A 26,789-nucleotide genomic window follows, 5' to 3' on the forward strand; every position below is an offset into this window, starting at 1 on the left:
AGCAGAAATTTGTTATCTTAATGAAATCTAACTTTTCAATTATTTATGAATCATCCTTTTAATGTATAAAATAGGGCATCAACATAGCCAGCATCACCAAGGTTTTTTTCTATATTATGTTCTAGGAGTAGTACGTGGTAGTTTGTTTTGCTTTTAGTCTGTCTTACATTTAGAGGTGGTTGTTAAATAAAGATTAGAGTTTCATGTGTAGTTTCATTTTTTGGCATATGAACATAGTTGTTCCAGTACCATTTGTTAAATAAATCAACTTCACTTCATCGTATTGGCTTTGCTCCTTTGGCAAAGATCGACTTACTGTATTTAGGAGGTTCTAGTTTGGGTTCTTTATTCTGATCCATTGATTTATTTTCAGAATTTATTTTCAGAAATGTATTTAGGAGGTTCTAGTTTGGGTTCTTTATTCTGATCCATTGATTTATTTTCAGAAATGCTGGAGTATTTACTTTGTAGCTATAAAATAAGTCTTAAAATTAGGAAACTTTAGTTGTCCAACTTTATTCTTTCATATTGTGTGACTAGTTGGGTCTTTAGGCTTTCTGTATATTTTAAGATCAGTTTGTTAACACCTATAAAAGAAAAAAACTTGTTTGAATCATGACAGAAACTGCATTTTGTCTATTGATCAAGTCAAGAAGAAATGACAGTATTGATTCTTCCATCAACAGTTATGGAATTCTCTACAGAACTTATTTTTCTTTTATAAGTTTTATAATTTTACACATACATTGCTTATTGGATTAGACCCATACCTAATTATATTTCTAGGGGAGGCATTATTGTGAATGATATTGTTTAAAACATGATATAAATATCTTTATTCTTAATGACATATATGTTTCCCCAAGTACTTTCAGGAGTAACCCCAAACAGAGCCAGGAGTAAGCCCTGAACACTGCCGATATGGAACCTAATCAAATATATATACATATATGTATATGTATGTGTATATACATATATATCTATAGTCTTTAATATTCCTCTCCTCAAAATATTTCGAATAAAATTTCCATTTTAATTGTATTTTAGTCTCAAAGAACTAATACAGAAAACACTACATTATGGCAAGAAATGTTAAATGAACAAAGAATGTATAATAGGCATAATCTCTCATTAAAACTCCAACCCACTAATGGACTTTGCAGATTTTTAAATCACTGGCAGATAGTGATTATTCATCAGCTTATTCTTACCTGCAGGCAGATAAAAACTATGTAACATTTGATTACTTTGATGACCTTTTCTTTCTTTTCCCATTGAGAGGATGAATTATTGTGAAGAAAATCTAATCTTTCATTTAAAGGTCAAAAATGCTCCATTTTTACTGTAATTTTTCTTGAGCAATGTAAACTTACTGATTTCCATCATTGAGACTATAACAAGTGGATTTTTAATAGTGTTGCAAATTCACAACTGTATACTGTGTTATTGCTAGTTTGATTTTAACATGTGCAAAATTCCGTTTAAATGTTAAAACATAGTGCCCAAGTTAGATATTTGTCACCATAAATGTTAAAATATTTTTAACTTAACTGCTTTCTTTGAAAACGCACTTGTATTAAAAATTATATAGAATACCTTTCATTGCTTTCTTTAAATAACACTGTTTTCTTGTCTTTTTTTCCCCTCCCTTTATTCTGAATCTTTGCCTTCTTTTTTGTTCTTACAACTTCATGTATCAGTCTCCTCTGAGTCCTGGTTTGGAGGTAGGTATTGTATCTTCCTGACTCTTGAAATTTATTTCATCATCTTTCATGACCAATATTGTAATCGTTATTTGACATCAGATAACTATAGTCAGATTATAATTTGTTCAGAACCCCTCTGTTCTACAAACACCCATAGGCTTTTGTTGTTCTCTTCTTTTTATGACTTGTTTCTAAATCCTTAAGAAGACAAATATCAATAGGGACATTAAAATAATAGATATATGCTTGTTAGATAAAATTTTGCCCTCAGCTTGATTTCTGAGTAAGAGAGCAGCATAGAATACAGGTAGCCCTTTTTTGTTACCAGGTTAATTGAAATACATATTTGAATTGTGTTCAGATAGTAGGTTACTATAAGACAATGAAAGTATGGTCAGTATCTACCGTATACAGATTTTGTTTGGATAAAACAATAAACAGAATAAGAAATATTTAATAATAATTTTTTAAAACAAGGAGATTTTAATCTTGGATATATCATCATAGTTTAACTTTTAAAAAGAATAATATGCAGTAGGGTAAGTATCCATGCAGAATCCATTCATGAAATTATAAGTCGGCACTTAGTCTGGTCTGCCAAATTAGCCTTCCATCTCTTTAATCAATGAATAACCTGAACATGGAGGAAAGACAATTAGATCGAGTTAAAGCAAAAAGTACAATAATGTGCTCTTTTTGATATCTTGTTTTAACTATTTAATTTGTGAATACTTTTCCATATTGATGTACCTCAGGCAAATTAAAGGTTGATATGTTGCTAGGTTTTGTTTTGTTTTGTTTTATTTGGGGCAGTACTGAGGACTTACTCCTTGTTCTGGTAGATCATTCCTAGTAGGCTTAGGGGACCATATGTGATGCTTGGAATCAAACTCAGATTGGCCACATGCAAGTGCCCTACCCCCTCTACTCTCACTCCAGCCATGAAATATTTTTCCTAGTAAGTTTATAAATTGCAAGTACCATTATTAGTGTCCATTCTAAAGTCAACTTGTTACAGTAACTAACAAAGGAAACTAATAAAAACATGATCTGAAATTTAAAAAAATAATCGTGTGTCAGGATATCTTTATATACAGCATTTTAATGAAGAAATATGCTTCAATAATAGTAAGTTTCTGTTTGGAAAAATAATTCAAGTTCAGACAAGATTGTGCACCATTAGAGAGCTGTAGGCACAGAAGAAATAACCACACCCCATGATTCCAGGCAGAATCCCATCTATGTATACTACATATATCTGGCCCAGCTTAATTTATGACATCAGACAAGATGGCATGTATTCAGGGATGTGTGACCTTGTACAAGTTCATAATGAGTCTTATTTATGAAAGTCCAGAGTGAAAGTTAGCTAAATGTGACTTTCTTTTTATGTCTTGTCATTAAAAATTCTATACTTTGAAATGCTCTTCAGGCTTAATTTTTAATGTGAATTTTAGTATCTTTCTCTTCAAATTGTTCTTTGGAAATGAAGACGTGAAGGAGGGCACACATTTTTCACTTTCTTGACAGTATTGCTAACTGATTGCAGCACTAGAGCTCCTGGAGCAATAGCACAGTAGGTAGGGTGTTTGCCTTGCACGCAGCCAACATGGCCGACGCAAGTTCGATTCCTCCGCCCCTCTCGGAGAGCCCGGCAAGCTACCGAGAGTATCTTGCCCTCATGTCACAGCCTGGCAAGCTACCCGTGATGTACTCGATATGCCAAACACAGTAACAACAAGTCTCATGATAGAGCCGTTACTGGGCCCACTGAAGCAAATCGATGAACAACGGGAGGACCGTGACCGTGACTTGACAGTGTTACAACCAAGAGCTGGGTAAGACAGAGCTGAAGAGTAACCCATGGGCGTTGTACACCTTTAAGACAGCTCATCCTTCACTGGATAAGCCAACATGGCCAACCCGAGTTCGATTCCTCCGCCCCTCTCGGAGAGCCCGGCAAGCTACTGAGAGTATTCGATATGCCAGACACAGTAACAACAAAGTCTCCAATGGAGACGTTACTGGGCCCGCTCGAGCAAATCGATGATCAACGGGAGGGGCTTTTTTTTTTATTTTGGGTATTTTGTTATTGATGATATTTTATTTTTGTTTTATGGACCACACCTGACAATGCTCAGGGCTTATTACTGACTCTGCACTGAAGAATCACTCCTCATAATACATAGGGGTCCAAATGGGGTGCCAATAATCAAACCCAGGTTGGCTGTCAAGGCAAGCATCCTACCCACTGTACTATTTATTCAATCCAATATTTAAGAGTCTTAAAAATTAATTTGATGTATAAAATACTTTATATTCCTAAATATTCGGGGCAGGAGGCTCCCAAGTGGTGTCAGGCCAAAGGGGACTCTTGGAGATATTCTCACCAGCGTGGCTGAGGTGACTCATGGCAGGGGCCTGAGAATGTGATATTCCTCAGGCACTGCAGTGCTCTGCTATTTGCTGATGCCTCCAAGGCCATACCTGGTAATGATCAGGAGGCCATCTATGGCTGGGATTTGAGCTAGGGTTTGCCATACTCCACCCACATCCTCGATAAATAGCATTTCATGTATTTATTAACCTTTATATTTCACTTCAATGAATTGCCTATATCTTTTTCTCTTGAATTACATATTTTATTTAAAATATGTATATTTTATTATAATCAGGGAAGCACTGCACTGTAGCACTGTACTTCCGTTGTTCATCAGTTTGCTCGAGCGGGCCCAGTAACATCTCCATTGTGAGACTTGTTACTGTGTTTGGCATATTGAATATGTCACGGGTAGCTTGCTAGGCTTTGTCGTGCAAGCGAAGTACTCTCGGTAGCTTTCCGGGCTCTCCAAGAGGGGCAGAGGAATTTAACCCGGCTCAGCCGGGCCGACGGCTTACAAGGCAAATGTCCTACCGCTGTGCTATTGTTCTTCCTTTTGTATTTTATTTCATATTAGAAATATCTTTTGCATTGTATGTTTGTGTTTTATGTCTTTTCCCATACTGAATACAGCAAAGTTTTACTCATTCTCTTACATATAATTATAGTTAAAAATTAAATCATTGTGGGCAAATTAAACATAATATTCTTTCCTTTTTTCTTTTTGGGTCATACCTGGCAATGCACAGGGTTTACTCCTGGCTCTGCACTCAGGAATTCCCCCTGACAGTGCTCAGGGGACCATATGGGATGCTGGGAATCAAACCTCGGTCAGCCACATGCAAGGCAAACGCCCTACCCACTGAGCTACCACTCTAGCCCCTAAACATAATATTCTTTCAAAATTCTTTCATTAATGCGCTTTTCATGAGGAAAGTTGCATCATTTAAAGAAAAATGAAGCAGGATTTAATTATTTAAAGCAAAATGAAGTAGAATTTAAGATATCAGTGCCCTTTGTAGTCACAGGTATAGCTATGACACAACTTTTTCTTATAAAACAAGTTAGGCCTTAAAGAAAGTTTTAAAAAAGCAAGTTAAGACACTTCAAGTAAACAATGACAGAATGCATGCTTTCTGCGTACATCATCTGAGTTTTATCTCCAGAACACTTCTTTTTTTTTTTTAGAACTTCACTAAACTGATTTCATATACTTTTAAATATTCTTGAAGTAGCAAATACTGTCATAGTGCTGAGGTTTAGGGATACTACAGAGAATTTCTTTTTGTTGAAATTATACTTTCCTAGACTCATCTTTTTAATAATTTTACCATTTAGACTGTGTTAGAGTAATAATAAATACATTTAATTCTGGATATTTTATGTTTCTTCAGCCATACTCTTTGCTTTTGTCAATTTCTGTAAAATTTTGACAATATCTATTTTAACCGTGGGGAGCTGTGAAAGGTTTGTACTATACCTGGCGGTGCTCAGTGCTAACTCATGGCTTAGTAATCAGGGACAACTTCCAAGTGTTCAGTAGACTGTATGCGGGTACCAGAAATCAAAATAGAATTGGCCACATACACAGGGAATGCTAACTCCATACTATCTCTCTGGCCCTTAACTTTAACTTCTAATATGGCAGTGCTTGTTTATAGATAATAATTTCCTGTAAGCTCTATTTTCATAAATAGCATTTAGTTGATCATATATAATTAAAAAGTATTGTGCTGTGAAGAACTCTTATTATATACTTGTTTAGAAAATATTCCTCCAAAGTGACTCATGTAGTTAACGTTTTTTAATACATTAAAAATTGTGTACTTATAATAGTCAAACTATTGTTTATTCAACTAAAGAAATTATAGGTGGAGGTAGCTATTTATAACTTTCAGTAAAACTATCACAGTATTTCTGACTAAAATAAGATTTTCCCATTTTTATTTCAATGTAGTAATAGTCAGTCTAGAAGTAAAGACTTAAATTGTTAGCATAGTGCTCTGAAGTTCCAGGAATCTAATGATTCATCTGATTTAAAAATGTCATTTTTCCATTTAGATATGCACTATGACATCCTTGTGATACATTTTCCAGATTTGCAAAATTGCCTTTGATGATTGTATAAACTATATTAAGTCCAAACCTGGGCAATGTGCATGTTTAATGAGGAAAGTCACCCAATAATCCTTTAACCAGCAATTCTCTGTTGCTGAGAATGAGAAGACGTGGTGCAGCCGTGGATGTGCCAGCAAGGAAGCCTTTAGTAAAATCAACGGTGCCACGTCTACTTTGATCTTTTGCTAATTAGGTTTTATTTAATGTATCTGACTGTCTCTTTGTAGACATGGAACTCCTCAATGGTGCTCAGAGGTCATGGGGGCCACTAGTAGCATTACTTTGTTCTCAGGATCATTGCTAGAACCTAAACTGTGGACCAGCTCAAGCCAAGACAGTACATTTCCAGGACCACACTTGACAGTGTTTTGATGACCCCAAGGAATCCTGACTGCATAGCTCCTCTCAACTTCTCCAGAGTTGAATACATGAATAATTCATACTCTGAGCAAAACGTTTAGAAGTATGCTTCTAAGAAAGAAAAGCATCATAGAACACTTGTCCACACTAACAAACATAAATGTGAAATTGTCATAGGAACAAATAGATTATATAATTTCCGAACTAACATTGTATTAGAGTATTATTCAAGTTTGTCATATGTACCATTATAAATAGATTGCTTAAGTTGCATTAAATATTCAGTTTATCACTGATCATCTAATATTGTTTTGCTTCTCAGACCCCTGTTCTCCCTTGAACATGTATCTCACTTGCGTGTCTCAGTGTTTCTTCGCTTGCTTATTTCCGCTATGGAAAAGCCTGTGTTCTCTCTTTTTTTTTTAATTGTTTTATTAGTGAGACACCATGAGGTACAGTTGTAGACTTAAAAATTTTGTGCTTCTGTTTCAATTATACAATTATCAAATACCCATCCCTCCACCAGTGCCCATTTCCCACCACCACGATCCCAGTAACCCTCCCATCCCCCATCCCACCCTGCCTCTGTGGCAGGGCATTCCCCTCTGTTCTCTCTCTCCTTTTGGGTGTTGTGGTTTGTAAAAGAGGCATTGAGCAGCATTCTTTACAATAGCCAGAATCTGGAAAAAACCTGAGTGCCCGAGAACAGATGACGGGTTAGAGAAACTTTGGTACATTTACACAATGGAGTACTATGTAGCTGTTAGAAAAGATGAAGTCATGAAATTTACATACAAGTGGTACTACATGGAAAGTATCATTTTAAGCAAAATGAGTCAGAAAGAGAGGAATATACATAGAAAGATTGCATTCATCTGGGGAACATAACGTAACAAAATAGGAGACTAACACCCAAGAGTGGCCAAGATTCCAGGAATTTTGCTCTATGGCTTGGAGGCCAGCCACACATGCTGAAAGTAGACTACAGACTGTGTTCTCTCTTGAGCATGTATTTACCCTCTTTTGCTCTTACATTTTTCAAAGCATATTTCATTCAACGAAAGCTACCTTGCTTCACTGAAAAAATAAAAGTCTAAAAATACTTTACCATAGTATTAGACTTGAATCCTCTTCTAGAGTATTAGAGTATTCATCGTATTAGAGTTGAACCCTTTTTCCTCATTTTCTCACCCCTTATCATCGTTTTTGGTAACCACTGTTTAGTTTTAGAGTATGAATGTTTATATTTTCATTAGTGTTTGTATCTACATGTCACATAGGAATAAAATCATACTGTTTGCCTTTCTTCATCTGACTTATTTCACAATTCATATTGTTATTAAGCTCCATGTTATTGCAGGTGGAAAAATCTAACCTTTCATATAGAGAAGTAGCATTCCGTTGTGTATACAGCTCAACCCAGATGGTGGGGGTAGCTCCCAAGAAGTACTAAGAAGAACCTGGTGACCACTCTCAGTGATAACTGGGTCAACAAGGACCATCCAAGCAGCACTCGGGGGATCAGGTGGTACCTGAAATGGAACTTCAGGCCTCTACATGCCAGTCACATTCTCCAACCCTTTGACTTCTGTTCCCTGGTCCTTATACACAATTTCTTTATCAAGTCATCTGCCAATGGGCATTTAGATTGTTTCAAGTACTGGGCTATTACAAATAATGTTTCAACAAACATTTAGTTGTGTATGTTCCTTTGAATTCATGGATCTTTAACAGAAGCCAGGGAGGTCTTATACACATGTGCATGATGCCATTCATGGCCTCCAAAACACACCCACAAGCCAGGCCTGAAGACAGAGGTATTGTTCTCCACCTAACCTTCTGTAGCTAGTACACACTTTTACCTAAAGGCCATTTCTATCCATCTGATTTCAGGGTGGGTCATGCCTAGATCTGCCCTTTATTTCCTGACCGAGCATAACTTCTGGAGGCCTACCTGAATGCTATGAAACAAAAGGTTACCCATGTTCACTTTGAAGGTTTACCGTGTTCTCGGGAATGGTCCCTACTGAGGAAAATTAAAAGCATATGTAGAAGAAATGATAATTAAGGAGAGTGAGGAAAGAGAAAGACTGGAGTTGATATTTTAAATTAGACTTCTAGAAACTTAATAACTCAACTTATAAAATATTGACCTAATAATTGATATATTATATTTGATTAAATAAATGATTAAAGATACTTGATTCTATCAAATAAATTTCTTTCACTCTTCTCAAGGGGAGCTAAAGTATTGCCATTTTTATTACAAATATGGAAAAATATTAGATGGGACAATGTCCAGAAGTTAAGACCAGACATGTCTCTTTCTTCAAATAGCCCAGTTTTTGCTAGTATCTATTTCTGTGTAGCTCTGTACCAAAAATATCACTGAATGATGGAAATGTTATGGAGTTATTATTTTCATATATTTTAAGCTCTAAGTTTTAGTTTTGTTTGGAAGGATATAAAATATTTTTTTCTTATTTTAATCATGTTTTATTAAAATCAACCCCAATTCTACTATACTGTTTTAGGCTAAAATACTCTTAAAGATTTCCGTATGGACTCTTTTTTGAAGGGAGTGTTTCTGACTTTTGAAGTCATAGACTGTGTTAATGGTCTACTTTTCCAGTTCCACATTGGTGTGTCTCTAAAGCAGAAGTCACTGGGAAATCCTCCATCAATATTATTTCATTGAGCTTTCCAGTGATCTCATACAACTCATATCATATCCCTGATATACCTTTCAATTTAAGTAGGGTCAAAAATATAGAAAATATATGTCTCCAAAATCATTATTCTTGATTATATAATATGTATATTCTATTTCTTTACCTCTAGTTTGTTTGTATGTGTGGATTTCAGATAGTCTAGTGTAGGCACTATACCTTGATATAAAAAGTTTTTTCCTCAAGTGAAAATGTTCTTTTTTTTATTAGTGTGTGGTATTAAGGTTGTATTGTCTTCAAATAAAAAGAAGTAATCTTGTTTAGATTATGTCTCCTCTCATCCCCAGAAACCAACAAATTTATAGACTGTTACTGACATTTAGAAAGAACCATGTATGCAATTTGTAACAATTCCTTAATAGTTCTGGTCCTTTCCCTGCAAAGGGTAAAAATAATAAGGATCCTTTACCTTTCTTTTCTGTTTACTTAGCATGAGGCAATATAAAAGTTAATGTAACTTCCAAGACTACTTTAGCACTCAGGAAATCTAGATCAATGTATATTTTTAATAAGAGATTATATATGTTATTACTGTAAAAGCTTTCACAAATAGCTGCAAACATTTAGAAATGGATTCTCCACTGTAAAACACAGCATCCATCAGCACTAAGCAGGGGACCTTGCTTCCAGCCCCCTCCCTTTCACCCTTTTGAAAAGGTGTTGATTAGCTTTTATTTATGCTATATATTTGGGGTATCCAACTGAGATGCCAAACTCATTTATCTGGCACATTTGGCTGGTAGATAAAGGGACAGTAAATGAGAATTGTAACAAAACAGCCCTGAACGGTTTGAAACTGACCTATAATCTCTTTACTTCATGCACTGCAGGGGTTGAAAACACGGATGTTCCTCCATGAACTCCATTTCCCAATTTCCCTCTCCCCAAATGTGCTATGTTCTGGAAAATACCTAACTCCTCATGTGTGAGAAATAATATGTTCCTCTTAATGTGTTGAAAGAATTGATTGTTTTTGCTGTGATGTGTGTTTTTCCTTGCTTTAGAAAGTAGTTGGTCTCACAGTGTACGTAGCCTGTTTCATAAGCTGCACTACAGGTGGAGTTAGATAAATATTCCCAAGTAGGATAACTAAACTTCGATATAGAAAAGACAAGGCAGTCTAAAGATAGGATGACTGAGAAGACATAAAGTTTTAACTGGTTATCACATTCAACATATTCCTTACATGGCTAGCTTCCAGAAATCTGGAGACTAACCACATAAATGCCTCTTTATTACAAAACTCCTTTTGTGAATGCCTCTCTTGCCTTCCACTGTGGGTGTGGTTTGTCTTTTCTTCTTCTATATATATGGACACTTACTCTATGGAAAGTAGTAATCAGAAGTTGGTGATGTGATTAATAAATAGAAAAGGTTCTCCCTTCATAAAACTTATTTTCTGTTAAAGGACAGCAGCAAGGGCCATAGAGAGAGAACAGCAGATAGAACACTTACCTTGCATGCAGCTGCTAGAGTTCAATCCCTTACACCCCATATGGTTTCCTTATCACACACATATCATGCCCCATATGGAACCTGGAGTAATCCCTGAGCACTGCATGGTATACACGCCAAAAAGGGGTGAAAAGGAAATCAATAAGCAAATGTGTTAGTAATAGACTGGATTAATGACGATGAAGAGACAGTAATGTTCTATAGAATAATGGGGTAGATGGGAGTGGTCAGAACATTTCATGGTCCAGCTCACATATTCAATTCACCTGTTGGTAGAGATATGTGAACCAAAAGTTTAAGGATAAAGCATGTAAAGAACCTATAGAGAACAGAAAGGAGGGAAAAGCTTATGTTGAAAATAAGTTACATCTTGTCTAGACTTCTGCCAGATAGAAAGTCCACCAGGAGCAGAATTTGTGATTTACTGACTTTTACATATCACCAGCATCTGCATCGGGCTTTTAGGTAGGATTTGCCCTAGGGAACACCTGTTAAATTGTATAAATTCATCTTGAAGGAAGTTGGAAATGAGAGAACTGTGATAAGTTGCTATTCTACTCAGATTTTTGAGTGTTAGTCCAAATTGCTACATCTTAAAACTTATAGAACAGGACCAGTGAGATAATACAGTGATTAAGTACTTTCCTTGCATAAGACTGACTGACCCTGATTCAAATTCCTAATACCACATGTAATTCTTCCAAGACCTGCAGAAGTGATCGCTGACCACAGAGCTCAGGTGTGGCTCTAAAACCCAATTTCCCACAAAGAAACCTTCCTAGATAAAGGTTTCTTTGGCTGTATTCTTACAGTTATGCTAGTTTGCAGGGGTTGGGGAGGTGGGCTCTCAGGTATTGCTTAGGAGATGCTGGTAGCAAAAACACAGTGTGAATCTCAGACAACTAGGTCAGGGAGTCAATACAAGGGCCATGTATGCTTTGCTACTTGGACCCTGGGGTGCCAGGTATAGCCAGGTTGCCCTGGCAATGGTGTGGTTCTCTGGGACTGCAAACTTTGAGTACCTTGTGGGATCAGGAATCAAACCTATGCCTAGGCTGCTCCCTGACCTCTGTTCATCTCCTATTAGTATCTAGAAGTACAACTATACCTGAATAGGAAGGTAGACAGTCAACTGAAGAATGCTTGTACAATAGAAGTTGTGTATCCTAGAAAATATGCATGACACAGATTCTATTCTTTGAGCACAGATAAACTAGTTGAGATGCCTCTTCTATAGATCAGAGGTAAGGGGTTCACAGTATCACATTGCATTTTGGTGTACAAAATGTACTATTATTGACAATTTTTGTTTTTGCTTTTTTGAGGGGTCACACCTGGCAATGCACAGGGGTTACTCCTGGCTCTGCACTCAGGAATTACCCCTGGAAGTACGCAGGGGGACCATATGGGATGTTGGGAATCGAACCCGGGTCGGCTGCGTGCAAGGCAAATGCCCTACCCACTGTGCTATTGCTTCAGCCCCTATTTGTGTAAACTCAAAAAGGGGCACAGCACAGCGGCGGTGGCTCTATCTCTCCCACCGCCCGCGTTCAGTAGTCTCGCCCTTCTTCCCCCACCCCCGGGAGGTCGATGGCGATGGGCAGGCAAGGGAAGGAACGAGGGCCAGGATGGTTGGTCTTAGTAGCAGTTTATTCCAATCCTCTCTCCATCCACTTCAGTCTCTCTCCTCCGCCTCTGCCCCTGCTTCTTCCTCCCCCATGCTACTTCATTCTCCTTTTCCATCCCCCTTCATCCTCCTTCTCTGGAGTCTGGATTCTGATCCTGAACTCCTTTCTCCTCCTTCCAATCCCCCAGCCCACTCTTACAGTACAGTTAAATCCCAAAACATGAGGGGTTGGGGTAATAATTACATGTAGGTATGGTCACAATCAAAAGGGGTAGAATTCTTTCCCTCAGGGAAAGCCGCTTCTAGGACAGATCCTCTCTCAGCACTATACCCACCCTAGAGTGGATTCTCCTGGGTGTGTTTCTCCTCTCCTTGTTTAGCAAACATATAATCATATATAATATAAATCGTTTTGTATGGATACAGTAAGAAATATCTTAGACTTATAGAATTGCCCTCCTAGGGCCATCTCGATCTCAGACTACAGTGCTCAGACCAGATAGTCTTTCCCACCCCTAGCAGGATCCTAGTCTCGTCGTTACTTTTGGATCATGACAGAATTTGTCTATGATCAAACTCTTAACTTATAGTTAAGAATCATCGCACTTTGGCCTGGCCCATTTCGATGCCAGGGTAGCTTACCGCTTGCCCTGGGTCCATTCAGTCCCTCGTTGGGACCCTGCTTTTGAGGTGTTAGGAACTAAGGGCAACTGAGGCTTAAGTCGAGAAAGCAGATGCCTGGGAGTGAATAAATATTCAAAGCCAATTAAATCCTAAATTATAAGGCATAATGTTAACGGTCTTCCTGTATCCATACAAAAAGGGCATTGCTTTAAAGTAAACTGTTCAGAAGACAAAAGGAGAGGAGAAAGGCAATATTTCACTCATACATATAAAATCATAGATTTCTGAGAAATCTAACCTTACAAATTAACAGAGTCTGATTAGGGGGAAAGCTGATTAACTGGTTGGGGAGGAGAGCATAGGGAAGAATTTACAGATAAACACAATGGAATGGAAGTGCCTCAGGAGCACTGTAATGGGTGTAACCAGATAAACCTAAGCTCCTTGTGGAGAAAGGACAAAGCAATGTCATCCTACAACTATTATTGAGTTTTTAAGTCTTCTCTGAATTCTTCATAAAAGAGGGAAATTTCCCTCTGTATACATTAATATATCATTAGATAATGTGAAATCAGGAAGAGAAATATAATAGTAATTATGGAAGAGGACAACCTGAGTTCATAGTTCTACTTACAAATTTTGTCATCTTAAAAAAATAATGTAGGGCGGCCGCACGGGAGCCTTGTGGAAAGCGGGTTTGAGCCGGGCTCGGGGGAGCGGCGGGGACCTCATGGGAAGGGGGGCTTTGTGGGCCGTCCCCCACGCCCCACCAAGGTCGCCAGCTGCCCCCCACGAGCGGCTCTCCGGCACGGCCACGGCCCCGGAGGCACAAGGACTTAGCACAGAGAACCAGCCGCTTGGAGCAGAAAAGCAAATGGACTTGTGTTGATCCGCGCCACCAAGCCTGCCCGGAGGGGGAAGGGCGTTGACCAGCCCGCCTGCTCCTCTCTGGAAAGAAAGATGGCGGCCGCACGGGAGCCTTGTGGAAAGCGGGTTTGAGCCGGGCTCGGGGGAGCGGCGGGGACCTCATGGGAAGGGGGGCTTTGTGGGCCGTCCCCCACGCCCCACCAAGGTCGCCAGCTGCCCCCCACGAGCGGCTCTCCGGCACGGCCACGGCCCCGGAGGCACAAGGACTTAGCACAGAGAACCAGCCGCTTGGAGCAGAAAAGCAAATGGACTTGTGTTGATCCGCGCCACCAAGCCTGCCCGGAGGGGGAAGGGCGTTGACCAGCCCGCCTGCTCCTCTCTGGAAAGAAAGATGGCGGCCGCACGGGAGCCTTGTGGAAAGCGGGTTTGAGCCGGGCTCGGGGGAGCGGCGGGGACCTCATGGGAAGGGGGGCTTTGTGGGCCGTCCCCCACGCCCCACCAAGGTCGCCAGCTGCCCCCCACGAGCGGCTCTCCGGCACGGCCACGGCCCCGGAGGCACAAGGACTTAGCACAGAGAACCAGCCGCTTGGAGCAGAAAAGCAAATGGACTTGTGTTGATCCGCGCCACCAAGCCTGCCCGGAGGGGGAAGGGCGTTGACCAGCCCGCCTGCTCCTCTCTGGAAAGAAAGATGGCGGCCGCACGGGAGCCTTGTGGAAAGCGGGTTTGAGCCGGGCTCGGGGGAGCGGCGGGGACCTCATGGGAAGGGGGGCTTTGTGGGCCGTCCCCCACGCCCCACCAAGGTCGCCAGCTGCCCCCCACGAGCGGCTCTCCGGCACGGCCACGGCCCCGGAGGCACAAGGACTTAGCACAGAGAACCAGCCGCTTGGAGCAGAAAAGCAAATGGACTTGTGTTGATCCGCGCCACCAAGCCTGCCCGGAGGGGGAAGGGCGTTGACCAGCCCGCCTGCTCCTCTCTGGAAAGAAAGATGGCGGCCGCACGGGAGCCTTGTGGAAAGCGGGTTTGAGCCGGGCTCGGGGGAGCGGCGGGGACCTCATGGGAAGGGGGGCTTTGTGGGCCGTCCCCCACGCCCCACCAAGGTCGCCAGCTGCCCCCCACGAGCGGCTCTCCGGCACGGCCACGGCCCCGGAGGCACAAGGACTTAGCACAGAGAACCAGCCGCTTGGAGCAGAAAAGCAAATGGACTTGTGTTGATCCGCGCCACCAAGCCTGCCCGGAGGGGGAAGGGCGTTGACCAGCCCGCCTGCTCCTCTCTGGAAAGAAAGATGGCGGCCGCACGGGAGCCTTGTGGAAAGCGGGTTTGAGCCGGGCTCGGGGGAGCGGCGGGGACCTCATGGGAAGGGGGGCTTTGTGGGCCGTCCCCCACGCCCCACCAAGGTCGCCAGCTGCCCCCCACGAGCGGCTCTCCGGCACGGCCACGGCCCCGGAGGCACAAGGACTTAGCACAGAGAACCAGCCGCTTGGAGCAGAAAAGCAAATGGACTTGTGTTGATCCGCGCCACCAAGCCTGCCCGGAGGGGGAAGGGCGTTGACCAGCCCGCCTGCTCCTCTCTGGAAAGAAAGATGGCGGCCGCACGGGAGCCTTGTGGAAAGCGGGTTTGAGCCGGGCTCGGGGGAGCGGCGGGGACCTCATGGGAAGGGGGGCTTTGTGGGCCGTCCCCCACGCCCCACCAAGGTCGCCAGCTGCCCCCCACGAGCGGCTCTCCGGCACGGCCACGGCCCCGGAGGCACAAGGACTTAGCACAGAGAACCAGCCGCTTGGAGCAGAAAAGCAAATGGACTTGTGTTGATCCGCGCCACCAAGCCTGCCCGGAGGGGGAAGGGCGTTGACCAGCCCGCCTGCTCCTCTCTGGAAAGAAAGATGGCGGCCGCACGGGAGCCTTGTGGAAAGCGGGTTTGAGCCGGGCTCGGGGGAGCGGCGGGGACCTCATGGGAAGGGGGGCTTTGTGGGCCGTCCCCCACGCCCCACCAAGGTCGCCAGCTGCCCCCCACGAGCGGCTCTCCGGCACGGCCACGACTCCAGGGCACAGAAACCAATCTCTTAACTAGCTAACTTTTAATAGAAATTCTTCCAGGGTCAATAAGTAAAATAGCAGAAATTCAAAACCGCGCGGCCGCTATCGCGGCCGCGCGACCTCATTTTATTCTTAAACCAAGTTGTAGAAAGCAAATCATTTCACAACGCTGTTTCAGCATGTCTGATTGGGGGGGGGGGGTGGGTCGTAAGCTCTAAACAATAGTTGTGCATCTTCTATCGAAATAATCTATCTAGTCAAAGTAGATAGAGTATTAACTAGAACTCATCTGCCTCACAAGAATTGGGAGGGGTGGGAGGTGGGGGTCTATTGGGGTTCGGGGTTAAAAATGAGTATTGGTAAAGGGAAATGTGTTCGGTATCTACATGACTGAGACCTAAACCCGAAAGCTCTGTAACTTTTCCCACAGTGATTCAATAAATAAATAAATTATAAAAAAAAAATAAAAAAAAAAATAATGTAAACTTCTCTAGAACTCTTACCTAAAAAAAAAGCTCGGAAGTTTAGGTTTAAGTGAGTTACTAATGCATGCACTGCTATGAAAAGTTTGGCATGTATAAAGATCATGGAAGTGTTTCATGTCAAAGGTCTCAGACTCCCCAGAGGTAAGACTTGTTCCACAAATCCACTGACTGGAATAATGTTTCAAATATATTTTCAGAGTTGCCAGTACTTAGGAATAAAAATCATTTTATGAAGTGGCTAGATTTTCCACTTTTGTCAATTTTTTTTTAAAAATAAGAAATTTTATATTGGGCGTACATTGTCACATGGGAGCTATTCAGAGTATTTGAGCACTAGACGTTCCTTCCAGATTAAACCTGTTCCTCTCCAATTTACTGGAGTCTTCAACATTCTCTATTGCATCCCTAATGCTGAGCAGCCATACATTAATATCAACAGCCTGTGGGGTGCTCAGCTTGCTACTCCTCCCTTTCCAGGGTAGAAGAGTCTGCCTAGATTTTGCATTCCTGTTGAATATGCCAAGTAGGGGAGAGCATCAGGCAGACAAGTACAAAGAGCATTTGTGGTGAAAAACATTCCTTAGCCAGTTGTACTCTGAAAATTGAAATCCTGTCAAGCAAATATGTTAAGTTACAGTTCATTTCAAAATTGCACAAAGTCAGTTGTACTCTTAAAATTGAAATCCTGTAAAGTAAATATGTCAAAGTAACAGTTCAAAGTAACAGCTCATACAGTCCTGTAAAGTCAAGTTACAGAACTTTTAAAAGGCTATTGAAGTTTTATATTACAGTTATGGGTTTTTCATGTCTCTTTTGAAACAATGTCTCAACCATGAATCTTTAATGTTTAGTTTTTAAAAAACTAATTCTTTTTAGTCAAACAAAGCTTATTGTCTGTCTTGTAGAAAGCACTTCTTGCATTAAAAAAAAGGACAAATATTATCAAGATGTTGCTCGTTTAGGGTTTATTGTTTGACAATTGACATATGTCCTAAAGAGACTTCAACCCACACTAGAATTTATAACAAAATCTGTAACATTTTGTTTCTCTTCACTTCAAGGCGAGTTTATGTCACCCAAAATGCATTTCAAGGTGGGACTGTGACACAAATTTTAGTTAATAGTCATAAATACGTTAATATTGCAGGTGTTTCCATTTGATTCACGTTTTTTGTTGTTGTTGTTAGTAAAATGTCATCAAATCTCTAATAAAATCTTGTTTGATTTTTAGATAAATGATAACAAGCAGCCTACAAGTAATGAAAACTTCTCCCATTTTCTTTTCTAGCTTTACTAATGAAGAGATTTTATATTGAACTGCCAGCAGTAGAATATATCTTGTTGGGAAATTGTATCAGAGTTCTGTTATATATTTAAAGATGTGCTGGCGGTTGGAGTTTCCATAATGTAATCTAAGTAATCACTTCCTGGAAATGGTCCAAATTTGCTGAGTCATTAATTTAGCAGACTAGTAAAACAAATTCAGTCTCTAGTAAAGCAGAATACATTGTTTCTCCAAAGCAGGTATTCAGTACATGTAGTTTTAACTTGGCAGTGATTTCAAAGGAACCATTTTTAGCATATGAATGTTATAGAAGCTTTACAAAACAAAAGATTTATTAAAATATTTAATCCCTATAATCTTCATTCTGTTTCTTCTCTAATGCTGACTTCAAAATTCAGCTTTTATAATTTTTTTCTCTCCTACTCTCTCCCATCCTTATAGGATACCTCTTACACAGACAAAAGATAAAAGACCTTTATACTTTTCATCATCTATAATTTGCAAAATCAAGTCATCTTCATACATTCATTCCCAACCGTTATTTTACGTGATGACAGTTCTCTCCAAAATTTCACACCTGTAATTTGATCCAAACCCCTCTACTTAGGAAGAGAGCAAGTCATAGGACCAATGGTTAATGTAAAACTAAATTTTTACCACTATATCATCCAGTACATGCTTGTATTATAATTATGAACAAATGAATTTTGAATTTGTTTTGAGTTTTGAGCCATTTTTGCTCTAGGCATAATAATATAGCGGAATGAAACAAAATGTAGCTGTTCCTTTCCATAAGCATTTCAGCTACTCCCTATTTCAATTAAAAAAAAACAATAATTGTGCAGATTTCCAAAGTTCACCAAACACACAGTGCCAAATTGGAATTTCATGTAACAGTGAAAACTAATTTATACACCATTTAGTTAATTTACTAAGATTATCTAAAACCTTCTAGGAGTTATAATAGATAAAGAAGAATTTTCTCTTATTCAGAGTTATCTTTAAATAAATGTCTTACTTAAAACCCTATATAATTATATTATAATTATATGTACAAGTGAGTTTAATATGTAATAGAATAAGTTAATGAAGAAATATCACTGTTACATCTGTTTGTGAAACATTGTATTATGTGCAGAAATATCTGGTCATTATACTTTAAGTAACAAAGTTTCATGTTGAAATTATTTTAACATTATTTTAAAGCTGGTAAGACTTAGAATTCTGAAATTTAAAGTATGTATTTCCTTTAAAATGATCAATTTCTATTTTTTAAGTATTTCACATTATGTAAATATGTGTAACATTGGTTTACATCATTGTATGTTTCATGCTTGCTTTTCACAATTTTGAAATGTAAGTTAATACCATGTCTACCACAAAGGTGTTGAAATCCCTCAAACTTGTTATTTGATACATCAAAGAAAATATATACAATAGTTATATGTCTCTGATTCACCTTCCTTCAAGTAAAATGTCATATTGCTAAAAGTCCTGAAATATAGTAACTCAATATGAAGTTTTTGGAGGCAAAGATATTTGGGCCACATCCAGCTTTTCTCAGAGCTTATTCCTGGCTCTGTGCTTAAGAGAGCACCAGCTTGTTCCTGGTTCTGTGCTCCTGGTAAGGTTTGAGGGACCATAGATGGTGCCAATGATCAGACCAGGTTGCGGAATCAGCAAGACAAGTACTTTACCTGTTGTACTCTCTCTGGTGCTGAACATCAATTATTATGAAAAAAAATATCACTGATTCAGAAAATTCTTAGAACTGTTTGTTTTGTGTTCAGGAGAGGTGATACAGGGGTTAATATGTCTTCCATGCGTGAGACAAACCCATTAAATGCCCTGAGCATCCCCAGAATTGACCCCTGAGAATAGAACCACTTTCCTTTCCCCCCAAAATAAGTGATTGATTATATTCAAATCATTAAGAATATCTTTAAAGGGAATATTGACAGTATTATAAAAATGAAAATTAAGGTAGCTAAAGAAATTGTTCTATACTTATACAAAGTATAATGATGAAGTCCTAACTTTTACCAAAACTTGGATGGAACTAGAGGATTTCATGTTAAGTGAATAAGTCAGAGAGAGATGATAAATGCCAGATAATCTCACTCATATGAAAAGAGAGAGAGTGGGGAATTGACAGTGATGAATTAAAACAAAGCCTTGGACTCTGACAACAGAACTGAGATTACCAAGTGAAGGATTAGGGAGATGGGGAGCAAGGGAAAAAGAGGGTAGACTACAAGTGACATAAGGAATGTATTGGATGGTCTCTGGCATATGGATAGTGGTACATAACTTCTACACTAAAGCATAAACATTAACCATTGCTTAAAGAAATCAGTAGCATTCTCTGCTCAGAGGTCACTCCTACTGTGGCTCAGGAGACTGAGTATAGGGTTCCAGGTATCAAACCTGGGATGGCCATGTGCCAGGCGACCACCCTGCCTGCTGTAATATCTCTCCAGCACCCCAAAATCAGTAACATTTTTTAAAATAAACAGTGGTTTTCGTACATTTATGTAAAACAATGAAAAATTGCATGATAATGTTCTTATTTCATATACCCTTGTTTTGGTTTATTGGTTTGTTTTGCCATCTGTTAGATAGCACTGAAAGCCTTGATTTACATTTTGATTAAAGGGATGCGTAAATAACTCATATTTACAAAGTCATCAACTAGTGGTCCAATCTTTCTTTTCTGCTGTAGCTTCTTGGATTTGCCTCACTATGAGAAAAGTACATGTAAATATATGTGTGTACACTCCACAAAACAGAATATAATTATGCTAACAAATCTTCCGAAGACTTCTCTGCATTTCCTATTTCCCAAAATATTTGTTATTTGGTAAAATCAAGCATCTTGGTTTTCCTCCAGCATCAACTTAGCTTCCACATAGAAGCCACCATCTCAAGATATTAATAGTTTCTTTTTTCACTTAGAAATGTGGGACACAAAATTAGTTATATTTGAAATGACAGGAGAAAGTAATAATAAGTATTTTTTTCCTATGCATAGCTGGTTTTAAGACATCATAATGACAGGAGGGCACTTATTAATGCTATTAAACTATTTTTATGAATATTAAATGTTACTACAGTCTTAATTTTTGGTACAACAAAACATTGGGTTTATGAGATTTTTTTTATCTGTTCAAGGGCACATGTGTTTTTGTGAATCTTTCTTTTGCTTGAATAAGCTTACAATATCCCAGGTACACCTATACTAAAGTATACTGGATTCATATGTGGTAGCCAGTATCTTTTCCCTAAACTCATGTAATGTTCTAAAGTTCTTACATAATCCTGCTTTGAAGGTAATAAATGAACTTCTCAAGAACAATTCTTTTTCTTGTAGTGTAAGATAATGTTTATGTATGAATGTTAATCATTTTGGTCAAGGAATAAAAGAGCATTCAGTTTATCAAATCACCTCTTGCTCTTCTGAGTCTTGTCCATGGTATATAGTAACCATTTCTTTCTCAAACTGGTTCAATTCACACAGTTGAGAAATAAATATCTTACATTAGGAAAAGTAGCTCAAGTGACTTGGTCAACTTTTCATAGGATTTTACAGACCTAAACACGTGTTAAGTTCTCTAAGAAATTTGACATCAGGTCAAATTTCTGAGTGTTAAAACTATCCAGCTGTAGAAAAAAATACCCTCTTTCATTTTTGATTATGCTTAGAACTGCTTCATTGGCTACAGTTAGTAATGAGAGATATATGCTGTAGGAATTTAATCCTGTGGATTTAATTATTTTTCAATCCTGTTGAAAAATTTCATTCAATTTATACACAATAGTAGTTAAACCTGTCTAATTTCCCTGAACATTCAAGTGCTGATACTTTCTAAAGTAATTATTCTATGAACATTTTTAATAGAATTTTAATTGTAGATGGAGCTCTAGGCATACCTCATCTTCAATATGATTTTATTGAAGCTTATGAGTTTGCTATTCGGAATTTTCCCATTTGATGATGGTATTACCCTTAATTCATTTCAGCATTGAAATGGCTTGAAATTATGTGTAAATATGATTCATTTCTTAACTTGTCAATAATTATTCTAAATTTAAAATGAACAAATTAAGTAATGTTGTAATACCAGAAAATGTAGATTTATGTTTTTCACTCCACTGTTTACTAGGATTTGCCTCAAATTAATATGTTTAAAATGTACAAGATTAGATACCTCAACTCTAGAAGCATCTATATGTCTATAATAATAAAACTTATCTTGTATAGTGCCTAACACAATGGTTACCAAAATTAATTGTATTCCATGAATTTGAAGTATGAATTTATATAACTATTAAAATTCATCCTTTATTCTTATGCTTTAAAAATTATTTACACAATAACCCAAATTATCTTTGATACCAACAGATAACATGAAATGGTATCAGAAACATGAAAAATCAGTTTAATTTAGTTTTAAAAAATAGTTGTGCTAAGTTGATCAAATTGTTTCAAAATCAGAGGTAAGAGCACTCAGAAATATAATTTTTAGCACTGATACTTTTATAGTTTCTAGCTGACAGGGTTGTGAGTTATTATAGGTTTTTTAATTCAATTTAACTTTTCTTTAAAATGAAGGGTTGTGTAATAACCATTTTAATTTTATTTATCCCTATTATGTAATCTTAAATCATGTTTCTTTTTTTTTCTCTGTGGGAATCCAAGATAAGTGAAGTGCTTTTCAGATGAAGTCCCCAGACAGAGCAATTTACTTTTCATTTTCTGTCTTCATGAACCGCTTACATTTTCTAGCCATATGCAAAAGAAGTCAATGAAATAGTAGGTGCAGTGGATTTAAAGATCATTTTAATTTACTTGTTTTCAACTATATATGTCTGTATTAAATTGTGTTTTTAAAGCAAAAAAAATTATTCGAAACTCCTAGAAATTAGGTTCAAATATTTTTATCTTCAGTTTTCTTCTTTTAAGCCTATAGTGAAGAGAACTCAAAAAATTAAAGGAGGTAGGTCAAAGCTAGAACAGTGGGTAAGGTACATGTCTTATATCTGACTGACCCAGTTTTGGTCCCCTGCACCTTACATGATCACTTGAGCACTGCCAGAAGGGACCGTTGATCACAGAATCAGTACTGAGCACTGAACACAACTGAATGTGGCTCAAAAATCACAAGAAAAAATTTTAAAAGAAGTGAAAGGAAGGGGATAATTTGTGTTATATAACAAGAACATAGTTTTAGTTTATTTCTCTCACATTCTTTGGAATCAAATGAATAGATTGAATTGTGAAACAAAATGCAATTCAGGTATATAGTGGGCTGCCAAGAAGGTTGAAAGGGATAAGATGCATGCTTTATATTTGGGATTCCCACATTTGACTCCTGGTGTAGTATGTGTTCTCAGCACTGCTGGTAGAAGCCGCAGAATACTGTTAGCTGTGAATCAAAAAATGAAAATAAATTTTAAAAAGTATAAATTAAGCAATATTTTAAATCTCTTTGTCCTTTATTACTTTCCACACATATAGCAAAAGTCACCATCAGAATCATTTATTGGTCGAGAGAAGAGGTCCAATTCTCAGTCATACATTGGACGACCGATTCAGCTTGACAAGATTTTAATGTCTAAAGTAAAAGTGCCGCACACTTTTGTCATCCACTCCTATACCCGGCCCACCGTCTGCCAGTATTGCAAGAAGCTTCTCAAGGGGCTTTTCAGGCAGGGCCTGCAATGTAAAGGTGAGCATGATCTTGCTACCCCAAAAATGGTCAAATTTAAATTACTCCCCATTCATAATGCAGTGACATTTTTTTTAAAAATAGATGTCTTGTTTGAGAATTTTTATTGGAGAAAATTGTCTCTTTCTCTTTATGATTCTCCTTGGGTTTGCATTATTTCTAAAACCATTGTGATTAGATTGCAGGTTCAATTGTCACAAACGTTGTGCACCAAAAGTACCAAACAACTGCCTTGGGGAAGTGATGATAAATGGAGGTAGGTAAAAAAATAAAAAAAAAAGACTGCCAATTTTGTATGCTTATTTTTCCCATTTGTGGACTTGTGCTCCACCTGAACTAAATCTTTGGTTAGAGTTTGAGTTACTTGCTAGAGGAAAAAAATAATCTATCATCTAGTTTTGATAAACACCAGATACCGTCTGGTTTTTATACATCAAACTGCTATATTTAAAGTATGGATTTCAAGAATTTCTTCCCTATCTCTGTTTTATGAACCTGACTTAGTTTTTTCAGAGAGGTGGAAATTGTTGGAAGGCCTACAGGTTAGTAGTTGTCAGTATCTTTTCTGTTAATGTCATTCTATACATTGATATATAAGTTAATTTTTCTACCCTGTCTGCTAAGGAAGGAGGGAATGTTACTGATTCATCAGGAAACAATCGCACTTTCAATCCTGCACCCAGTTGCTTCCATGTGCTTGTTAGTCTGCATCTTGAAGATGTTTGAATGCAGCCAATTTAAAATACGCGAATCCTGTTCACAATTGAGGGGAAGTATGTCTTTGGGGAAACTCCATCATCTTCAACTAACTTTGAGGAACTCCCAAAAAATATGTTATGCCCTAAAGAAACTCCTCTTATTTTTTTCGAATGTTATTCTAATTGATCTTTAGAAAAATATTTAATCAAGTTTCCCAAGCTAACTTTCCCATTGTAAAGAGCTGTTACAGTCTGCTAGCAGTTTTGTGATTCTTTAGAAAAATAAATGTTGATAGAAGAGTGATAATGAAGTTGGATATTATTCATGCTAAAGTGATGAACAGATGACAGCTATTTCTCTAGAACTTGGTTCTCCAGAACAAAAATTTGCATGTAGAAGACAGGAAAGCATCCCCTAAAAATTATTCCCAGACTAGTTTCTGCCTTTTAGAATCATCTACTAGCTGCCAAGAGAGAAAGTTTGGCAGTCTTCCCACTTTGTGTGCTATATGGTATTGAGTTTGTTCAGGCCCAGAAAATGTCAGTGTGTATACTTGATAACTAGAACTAAGAAGTAATGCATTTTTTTATTGTTGATTACTTTGAGATTGCATTTTCCCATACAGCCAGAATAATTCGGTAAAATAATTGAATTTTCCAGGCATGGCAGCCTAAGGTCTGACATCAACCTATTTTCTAATTCTGAAATAAATACTTTGCATTAGTAATTAGAATTTATTTCATTCCCATCAACTGCATGATGACAAGAGTCAATATGATATCAAATGTTAAATACCTTAGAAATTTAAATCTACTACTTATGTAACCAAATGAATATATTGGAATTCTTGATTTAAAGTTACTGGAATTGCAAGAATCAATTACCTTGGATCTTCTTGCATGTGAAAACGTCTCTCATTCTCCCATATATTTATTTTTCTCACCAGGGCTATATTATTGAAATACTATCAGTTTCCACTTCACTTCTGACTAGTGTCACTTTGCTTCCTAACACTCTGTTTCTTTTTGAACTTTATCATCCTTCCAAGAATTTTCATAACTTTTCCTGTTTTTAGGCTTAGCAACAAGGGGAAAAAGGCAACTCCTTATAAAATTATATCTTTACTCCTTCATAAACTTAGATATTTATGAACTTAGAATGAAGAAAAGATAATTTCACATAACTTTTTTAGGGTTTCCAGTTTACTTGTTTTAGGATTTGCTAACGTTCTGTAAAGTCCTGAATCTAGGATTCCAGACTTATCTTTGTGAGTGCAAAACAATTTTTTTAGATTTGCTTAGCCCGGGGGCAGAGTCTGATGTGGTCATGGAAGAAGGAAGTGATGACAATGACAGTGAAAGGAACAGCGGGCTCATGGATGACATGGAAGAGGCAATGGTCCAAGATGCTGAGATGGTGATGGCAGAGTGCCAGAATGACAGTGGGGAAATGCAAGATCCAGATCCAGACCATGAGGATTCCAACAGAACTATCAGGTGAGGACCAAAGTCCCAGCATCATCAGACACTACAGTCCCAGATGGCATTCACTTTCTAAAGTAGAGATTTCTCAGATTTTAATCTATTATGGAAAAGGTTTAAGTGTGTGTTTAATTTGCTTTGGAATGAACTAAGTATTGCAGAGGAGAACCTTTGGGGCTTAGAGGTCTAGATTTTCTTGGAGAAATGTAGTTTTTATGCTATCTCCACATTGTCTCATTCTTAAATTCATTTTCTTTTAATGAAAGAAAAGGAAATATGACTACACAGGAATAGTCCTGTTTACTTCTAAATTTATGTCCATATCAAACTCATTGTCTGGAAATACAGTGATTAGGAATCAAACTCAGCAGACACAATCTAATTTACAGCTGTTCCTTATTATAAATGTCACTTACATGTTGAGATAGTTTATTACAAAAGCATGTGAAAGTTTATATTCATAATCTAATTGTCTATACTTTTAGTTACAAGATGTTTTTAATTTCTTCTATCAGGGTTCAGCACACTATGGGCAAATCAGACTGTTGTTTGTGTTCAAATTCAGTTTTATTGAAAATAGCCATGTTCCATCAGATGGTCTATTGAATTTTGTTTTGTTTGGGGGCCAAACATGATAGTGTTAAGGGGTTAATCCTGGCTCTGTGCTCAGGGATCGCTCCTACCAGTACTTGGAGGACTAGATGGGGTGCCAGGGATTGAACCCAAGTTGACAGCATACAAGGCAAGTGCCCTACCCACTGTACTTTCACTCCAGTTATATAACCTATTATTTTTTTTTTACAGTAGCAAAGCCAAAAATACTTGTAAAAGCCTAAAATACTGATTAACTGACATTTTATAGAGAAAGTGTCACCACATCTGACTTATTTTATGAAATTTTTTCATGATTCTCTGTTCCTTATACAAATGCTGTTGTTTGTTGAGAAACAAAACATAATCTTACTGTTCATGAAAGGAGAGCAATAAAATGATTGGATTTTCCCCATCAATGGCATAAGTGTACAAGTACTAGAAAATAAGGCCAAGGAAATAGTACAGGGGGTGAGTTGCTTGCTTTATAGCCCTCCATTTGAATCCCTGACACCAAATATATTCCCAGAGCACCACCAGGGGAAATTCCTGAGCCTAAAATAGTCCTGAACACTTCAGGTTGTAGATACCCCTACCAAATACTGGAAAATATTATCT

General features: G+C 38.3%; 1 protein-coding gene across 2 annotated transcripts in view; it reads left to right on the forward strand.

The window, feature by feature from the left end:
• PRKD1 (protein kinase D1) overlaps nt 1-26,789 on the forward strand; it is a 324,330-nt gene that overhangs the window by 247,325 nt on the left and 50,216 nt on the right. The window contains exons 5-8 of one of the 2 annotated variants that reach the window (XM_056134138.1): nt 1,701-1,724; nt 23,190-23,400; nt 23,579-23,656; nt 25,391-25,595. In XM_056134138.1, the coding sequence (XP_055990113.1) occupies nt 1,701-1,724; nt 23,190-23,400; nt 23,579-23,656; nt 25,391-25,595 (518 nt within the window). The remainder of the gene's footprint in view (nt 1-1,700; nt 1,725-23,189; nt 23,401-23,578; nt 23,657-25,390; nt 25,596-26,789) is intronic. The other variant, XM_056134139.1, reaches the window with a different exon arrangement.

Source organism: Sorex fumeus, unplaced genomic scaffold (assembly GCF_029834395.1).
Source record: "Sorex fumeus unplaced genomic scaffold, SorFum_2.1 ptg000098l, whole genome shotgun sequence".
NCBI lineage: Eukaryota > Metazoa > Chordata > Mammalia > Eulipotyphla > Soricidae > Sorex > Sorex fumeus.